The sequence below is a fragment of the Microtus pennsylvanicus genome, chromosome 17, assembly GCF_037038515.1.
Source record: "Microtus pennsylvanicus isolate mMicPen1 chromosome 17, mMicPen1.hap1, whole genome shotgun sequence".
NCBI lineage: Eukaryota > Metazoa > Chordata > Mammalia > Rodentia > Cricetidae > Microtus > Microtus pennsylvanicus.
In genome coordinates, this window is record NC_134595.1 from 27,351,665 (window position 1) to 27,359,489 (window position 7,825).

Genomic DNA, 7,825 nt, shown 5'->3' on the forward strand with positions numbered 1-7,825 from the left:
CAATTTAACCCTGATCGATGTTTGTCCTTCAGGATGAATTCCCGGGACAGTGGAGATGTTGAACCTTCTGTAGGGGGCGGGGAACCTCTGCTGTCCCGTCAAAAAATAGCAGTGTGACGTCACACCCTGCTCCCTCGGTCCACATGCAGCCCAGTCAAGAGTTGTGAAAGTTTCTTTAAGAATCAGAGAACAGGTGCCTGAGGCCTGTAGGACTGAAATATTGTAACCACCACCTGAGCAGCCGGGTCCCATAGCAGCCAGGGTGGATGAGGCTGCATTCCAAATCAACTTCCTTCATTTGGTGCATGGTGTAAAACTGCCCTCTGCAGCGGGGTTAGTCTCCTCAGATGGGGTGGGATTCGAGAGCTCCTGCCCCAGTCATGCTGGAAAGCTGACTGGATTAAGAAAAAAAAAAGAGCACTTGAAGTTGGGTATGGAAAAATGGAGGGGCGTGAGGAAGAAATGGAATTGGAAGGGAGGGAAAAGGGTGGATTTGGTCAAAACACATTATACACATGTAGAAAATTCTCAAGTAATTAAAAAAAGAATCACTCCTTAGGTCAGAAAATCAATAAATCTTTTAAGAATATTCCAAAGATAAGACACCATATGTTTTGTTTTTTATATGTTACTAACTAAAAATGGTTCATTGCAGATATATGTTTATACTGATGGGCAAATCTGTCCATTGACTTTCAGAGGTTAGAGAGGGAGAGAAAATAAAGCAACGATTACAGAATCTTATAATGCCTTAACTACAATGTTTTGTTCATATTCTGCCTTCCAGTGAAGAAATATCTTTGTCAAGAATATGTGTGCATGTGTTTGTGCATGCACACATGTGTGTATGTGTGTGTGCATGCACACGTGTGTGTATGTGTGTGTGTGCATGCACATGTGTGTGTATGTGTGTGCATGCACATGTGTGTATGTGTGTGCACATGCACATATGTGTGTATGTGTGTGCATGCACATGTGTGTATTTCATTCATATTCATAAAACAGGGTATGGGGGTCCAGAGACTGTATGTAGCTTGTGGACCTTAGCTTGACTGATGGGTAGGTGGCATTTCAACAAGTGTGTGTGTGTGTGTATGTGTGTGTGTGTAGATTCCACCACACCCTCCCTCTCACACTGAGACGCTAACCCTGCATGAAGACACGGAGATGACACGGAGACACGGAGACCTCCACCTCCTTCATGCACTCACCAAGACACCTCATGGAGATTGTCACCTCTCACGATCCCCTCCACGCAGTTACCCACACGACTATACCTCACACAGGTCATGCATCCACACATCAGCTCTCACACTCACGCACAGACACAGACTCATATATGTTCCACATGCCCACCCTTACATACGTGCCAACTCACATACACCGACTCTCACACTCACGCACAGACACAGACTCATATATGTTCCACATGCCCACCCTTACATACGTGCCAACTCACATACACCGACTCTCACACTCACGCACTTGCACAACCACACAACAGCTCTCTCTCTCTCACACGAGCGCATTAACTTCTGTATTCACACCAGCTCTTATACACACACCAATTTAAATGCATTCTTACACGTACACACCCTCCGGCTCACCTGCTGCGGACATGCTGAAATCTGATCTATTGGGTGTAAGGACTTCCAACAGCCCCCCCCATCATGCCCCGTCAGAACTCTCTGGAATCAAGTTTACACTCACAACCAACCAGCACGGGCAGAGCTTTCTCTGCTTGCCAGGTCAACATTCAGAAAGGATAAATGAAAACTCGGATTCCTAAGGAGGAGGAGTCACCCTAAACTGAGGGTCCTGGGAAGTATATGGAGGCTACATAATCCCTCTTCCCTCCTTTGAGGAAGTGAGGCCCTGTCCCCGTTATCCCAGCATGAGAGGAGGTGGGCGTGCAGCCGCTGTCCTCTGAAGACCAGGTTTGCTGACAGCAGTGGTTATTTCTTCACGGTGCTCAAAAGCCAGGCTGTAACCTCACAGGACCCAAGGCCCCTCTGATGGGGCAACCCTGGGCTTTGACAGCTGAGGTCACATATATCCAAACACAACAGGAGCCAGCGCAGTGGCTCCAGGAAACAGTGGTGCCCCAGGGACCTGCTCCCAAGCTGGACAGAGCAAAGGGTACAGGACTGACTCACAGGCATCAGGGTCATCCTCTTCCTTCATCCCAAGTGCACACAAGCAATCATCATCAAGACCCTTATCATCATAGAAGCCCCTGCCTCCTAAGGGACAGCACCCCCACTCAGATCAACTCCTGCTATAGCCTCCAGGGAACCTACTCCAGGTCTATCAAGCCCCAATCCCAGAGACTTCCTGGACCACTGTCTTTTGTAGCTTGTTGGGTCTTGGGTGGCTTTATCCCTGTCATTCCTGTTAGGAATGTTTCTTAGGACGAGCCTCTCCGCCAATGCAAATAATTCCAATCAGACTGAATTAAACCGAATTAAAGATGCCCATGTTTAATGCAGTTCTCGGAAAGCATGGTGAGGAAAAAAGAGAGAAAAGGGGAGACCACTTGTTCATTCTTGCGGGGGGGGGCAGTTTAAGTAACCTGTAGGAGTGGTCATGACCTTCCCTGGGGAGGGTTTACCATTTGGTGGGCCTTCTTGACCCTCCCTGGGGGGGGGTCACCATTTGGTGGGCTTTCTCAGAGGTGGAGTTTGGACTAAGGCAACTTCCAGGGGAGGGGGCTTGAAATGGAGTTTCCTGCCCAATATTCCAAAGGTGGATGCCGGGGTCTGGGATGAGACCCCTGACTAAATATTTCAAACAATTCCCTCGCATTCTTCGCTGCCCATCCAGAAGATACACCCAGGCTCCTGCACACAGTGGTCTATCTGCCTAGAATGTTTGCCCCTTTCTTGGCTCTACTCCCTCTTGGAATCCTGGGAACTGTCCCTTGCTGGAACTTCTGCATGCTTTTGGATAGCCTTCTTCAGGCCAAGGGCACCTCCTTCAGGCCACGTGCGTAAGCGTGACACTTTGCATTGACCACCTGCCCCTTCCTACCAGGACTCCCACATATGCTCTGCGCAGCTCTGTGCACCCAGTGTGGCTCTTGGGAGGCACAGAAAACGGAGGGATACTTTGAGGGGTGCGCTTGCAGCCCCTCTTGAGCCGGGAAGGTATGCACTTTGCTCAGGGCCGAAGCAGGCTCACCTGTGCCGACAGAGCCAGGAGCCAGAGGAGCTGTTGCAACCCAGGGAAGGGCCGAAGCAGGCTCACCTGTGCCGACAGAGCCAGGAGCCAGAGGAGCTGTTGCAACCCAGGGAAGGCGTTGTCACAGGCCTCATACTGATTGGGAGCTGGGGCACTGACAACAACAAACATCAGAGCAGGTAACGACCTCGGTTTCCATGGAGATAAGGGCCACCTGGGCCTGGCAGCTCCAACTTCCACGTCAAGCTGGAAGACGCATCCTGGAATGGATGTGTCAAATGGGAACCAAAAGTGTGTCACCCATGGGCCGTGGCCCGCCGCGACCAAGGGTGTGTCCAAGGGTGGGTGTGTCAGATCCACATTAGAACCTGGGTGACTGGGGTGGTCCCAATAGGGTCCTAGGTCTCCAGACAGAATCCCCAGGGGGTCCAGCCCTTGCCACTCGGTATCGTGATCTGAAACAGTGAGGAAAGCTACTCTGGCCTGCAGGTCCAGAATTTGCACACTAAAGTAGTGTGCTCTGTGACCCTAGAGTGTGCCACATAAGTTATAATGTCGTCATCCTTCTCTTCCAGGCTGCCCGCTCCTGCCAGTACCTCCGAAAGGCACTGTTCTGGGACATCCAGGCTGGAGTGACCGTTGTGACCGAAGAGTTCATTTCCCTGACAGCCAGCATAAATGCAAGCTGCAATCAACAATATTTAGTTATCAGTATATAAAAACAAAACATGCAATATTTTCTTTGGAATCTTGTGAAGATTTATTTATTGATTTTTCTAATCTAAGGGGGTGACTTATTACCTGAGAATTTTATACACTCATGTAATACTCTTTGATCAAATCCATCCTCTTCCTCTAAGTTCTAATTTCCCCCTTATCCAATCCCTTCCAAACCCACAGCTTTAGCTGGAAGGGGAACTCATTGTCTATGAGCCAGCTGAGGGCTGAGCAGCTCTGCAGAAGGCGAGGGTCCAGACCCAAGATGCCCTCTTCAGGTCAGGATCTGAACGGCAGGCTTTTGTCTTTGTCAGGTGTGTGCCCCTCAGAACTGATTCCAGCAAGCAGCTCCTGACCTTCCCGCCAGCCCTGGGTGTCTATTTTGGAGGGTGGTGAGGTGATAAGCACCACAGGTCAGTGTCCTCCCACCTGTGGAATTTGACAGAGTTTTCTCACCTGTACTTGGTGTTCAGGACACGATGCATTCAGACATGAAATGTGGACACACATGCCCGACTCAGCATGGGAGAAAGGGCAGTGGAAAGCCTGAAATCCACTTAGAAAAAGGAACACAGATCTTTTCTGAACCGCGGTATCACAACCTGACTTAGGGTCTCAGGGTGGGTATCAGGGGCCCAAGGGTGTGGGATGGAGTTGAAGGAGAGGCAGGGGGTGGTGGTAATGCAAAAACTGTTACAAGACAACTTAAGCCTTCAAAAGAGACTTGTGCTGCCTGTCTCCCTCCAGGCTCCGTAGTTGGACTTTTGTTCAGGGCATTGCTCCCACCCATGGCCTCTTACCCCACTATCCTGCCTTGTACAAGTCTTGCACATCTGGACCCCAGAAAACCTTCCTATCCACATCTGTATCAGTTCTCTCTCTTCAGAAGGTGTCTTGGGTCACAAGGCAACCACAGGTTCAAAGTAGGAACCAAATCTCCCTCTTGGACCCTATCTCATTTCTTATGCCACCCCTGACAGCTTAATGGACTTTGGGGCACGCCTCCCTGGACAAGGAGTAGGGGTCTTCCTTAGGAATCTTGGTACAACCCACAAACTCTGAAAGCTTGGGAGCTGGAATATTAGGGGTTTTCCAGGAGGCCACCAGCATTCCTTTCCTGGCCTTACTGGTCTAGGCTTGTTTCATGGGTGTGGCACAACCTACCCAGGTAGAGTAGGGGTTCCTAGAACAGGAAATTCTCCACCCTATCCTCAAGATCCACCCAAATCCCCCACTCCAAGGGCTGTGAAAGGAGGCTCATTATGGGCTGGGAAAGTGTGGGCTGGCCTCCTGGACGCGGTGGTGTAGGGAGGGCCATGAAGGGTCATGTCAACCCTCCAGTCTGAGATCTGGACACAGTGTCCTTAGGCCTAAAGCAGGAAGAGACACTCAATTCCTGAAAGTTTGGTGGCCAATAACCACAGAAGATGTTTTTTGCTGGATCTCCACCCCCACCCCACAGTACATCTCCACTCTTTTCTGGCCAGTGAAATAGACATATACTGGAAGGCAGAATTTCCCAAGGTACCTTCCAGGTAGGTAGGCTGGCTGTCTCAGCCAAGCAGCCACATCCACAGCGTGCCCACACATGCATGGAAGCCAGCATCCCAGTGCTGCCGAGGAAATGGGAAAGTCCACGCCAGTCTTGGTGGTTCTGGTCGCATCCCTCAATATGTGTTCTAGTCCTGACCCTTGACGTCTCTGATGGTGACCTTGTGTTTAGGTTTTCCAGATATGGTAAGATGGGTCCTTCTGCATGAAGCTGGTCCTGATCCTATAGCGGTAACCATATAATAGAAGGGAATTGGGCATGCACACACACACACACACACACACACACACTTGTGCACACACACACACAACACAGAGACTTACATACACTCACAGATGTACAGGAAGCCACAGACACACACAGCCACATGCAATGCCAACTCAGAAGCCAGGTGAAGGAGACACAGCCTAGGACAGTTGCAATCACAGAAAGTACATGAAGCAGGAAAGACACTGGTCTGGAGCTCCAGAGACAGCCTGCAGACACCTCAATCTTGGACAGCTTGGCGTGTCTCATCACAGCCACGGGGGACATTAGCCAGAGCTAGAGTCTGGTCCTTCCTAGGGTTTTGTCATCAACACCCGTAAGCATGAGCTCAGGTGCACTGCGACTTGCCTCCTGGGTGTCCATCCCAGCCTCCACCCTACCTGGGTCGTCAGGCCTCAGTGGCTGAGGTCTCCAGGGTTTTCCCGTTTCATCTTAACTCACAACTCACATTTAGCTGCCCCTCTGAGGGCCACCACTGTTGTTCTCATAGCCTCTCACTGTTCTTTTCCTTCACAGATCCCCCTCCCCCAGAGACTTCTGAAACTTTGAGATAGGGACACAGGGAACACACAGGGGTGGGGACAACTCCTCATTGCAACTCTTGTGTTTCTCACAGACTTCTGAGTGCTGTGCCAATAGCAAACCACAGGGAGACTGGACAATGCCTCATGGCTGCCTGCCAGGTAAGGGCAGGCTGAATAACCAGGCAGGTGCTCTGCCACGCCCAGCCTCGCCTCCAGAGCCACTCCCCTCCTCCCCTGTTTCTGTGGAAAGGTTTCAAAACTTTTTATGGGGCTGTGAAGGCTTCTAATCCTGAGAACTACATCCTGGCCCTCCAGCCCTTCTGTGCCTGACCATTTGAAGCACTGAGGGACACTGTCCAAGAGTCAGAGAATCAGATCCACTGTCTTAATCTGCACTGGGATCTACAAGGTGTGTGTGTGTGTGTGTGTGTGTGTGTGTGTGTGTGTGTGCATGCGTGTGTGTGCGTGCGTGTGTGTATGTATGCATGTGCGTGTGTGCATGCGTGTGCATGTAAGCATGTGCATGCGTGTGTGCATTTGTACGTGTGTGTGTGTGCGTGTGTACGTGTGTGTGTGTGTGATGGCTGGTGGTGCCTCAGGAGCTGGGTGCTGTCCCAGCATCTGAGGGATTTTGAAAGATTGACAGATACAACTTGAGGGAAGATGCTGGGACCCATTGCCCTCTGAGCCTCCTAGCCTCTCCTGGGATCTTCTAGTCTTCCTTTGGGTCCTCTAGTCTTCCCTGAACTCTGTTGACCTTTCCTAGACTCCACAAACCTCCCCAGGCCCCTCTGGTCTCCTATAGGATTTCTCCTTAGTCTTTCTTGTTTCCCTTGGACCCCCTTTTTGGCTCCCCGGTTCCTTCCTAGGCTCCCCTGATCGCACTGAGACCCCCCTTTTGGTTCCCTGGTCCCTTTCCAGGCTCTCTTGGTCTTCCTGGGATCCTCCCCCCACATCATTCTTTTAGCTCCCTCTTTCCTTTCTAGGCTTCCCTGGCCTCCCTGGGACCACCCCTTTTTGGCTCCCTGTTCCTTTCTAGGCTCTCCTGGTCTCCCTGGGGTTCTTCTGTTCCTTCCTAACCACCTGCTCGCCTCTGGCCTTCTTTGAATACCCTGACTCTCCCTAGATTCTCCTGAGATTCTTTTAACCCTTCCTAATCTGCCCTGAGACCACCTGACTGCCCCTTGGGATCCTCTGACCCTCTTTTGGGTTCCCCTAACTCTCTTAGGTTCCCCTGGTCCTAGTACCTCCCTCCTTCCTCTGTGGCTTGAACTTTGTACGCTTTCCTTGTAATAAGTCACAGCTGTTAGTGGATTGTTCTCGCCAATTAAAAAATGTGTACATCTGTTCTCACGGTCGGGTAAGACCCTAAGAAACACTATGATTCTGTGCCAGGAGACTACGGCCTCAACAGAGCCGGCACCCGTCTGGCACCCACGTCAGCAGGGGTCCTGAGAAGGTCAGAGTGCCCGGTATGGCAGCGCAAGACAGTAGAGCTCAAAGGGATGATCGGGGGAGCAGAAGCGCAGAAGTCCATGCTTGAACTCACCCTACCCAAGGAGCTATCAGCCAGGAAACAGTAGAA

The 7,825-nt window shown here is 50.9% G+C and overlaps 1 protein-coding gene across 1 annotated transcript in view; it reads left to right on the plus strand.

Annotated features, from left to right (window-relative positions):
* The window catches only part of Mab21l4 (mab-21 like 4), a 30,709-nt gene extending 26,848 nt beyond the window's left edge, over positions 1–3,861 (plus strand). Inside the window, exon 5 of the mRNA XM_075951392.1 lies at positions 3,756–3,861. Within this exon, the coding sequence (XP_075807507.1) occupies positions 3,756–3,816 (61 nt within the window). The 3' untranslated portion in view covers positions 3,817–3,861. The remainder of the gene's footprint in view (positions 1–3,755) is intronic.
* Positions 3,862–7,825: the final 3,964 nt, after the last annotated feature.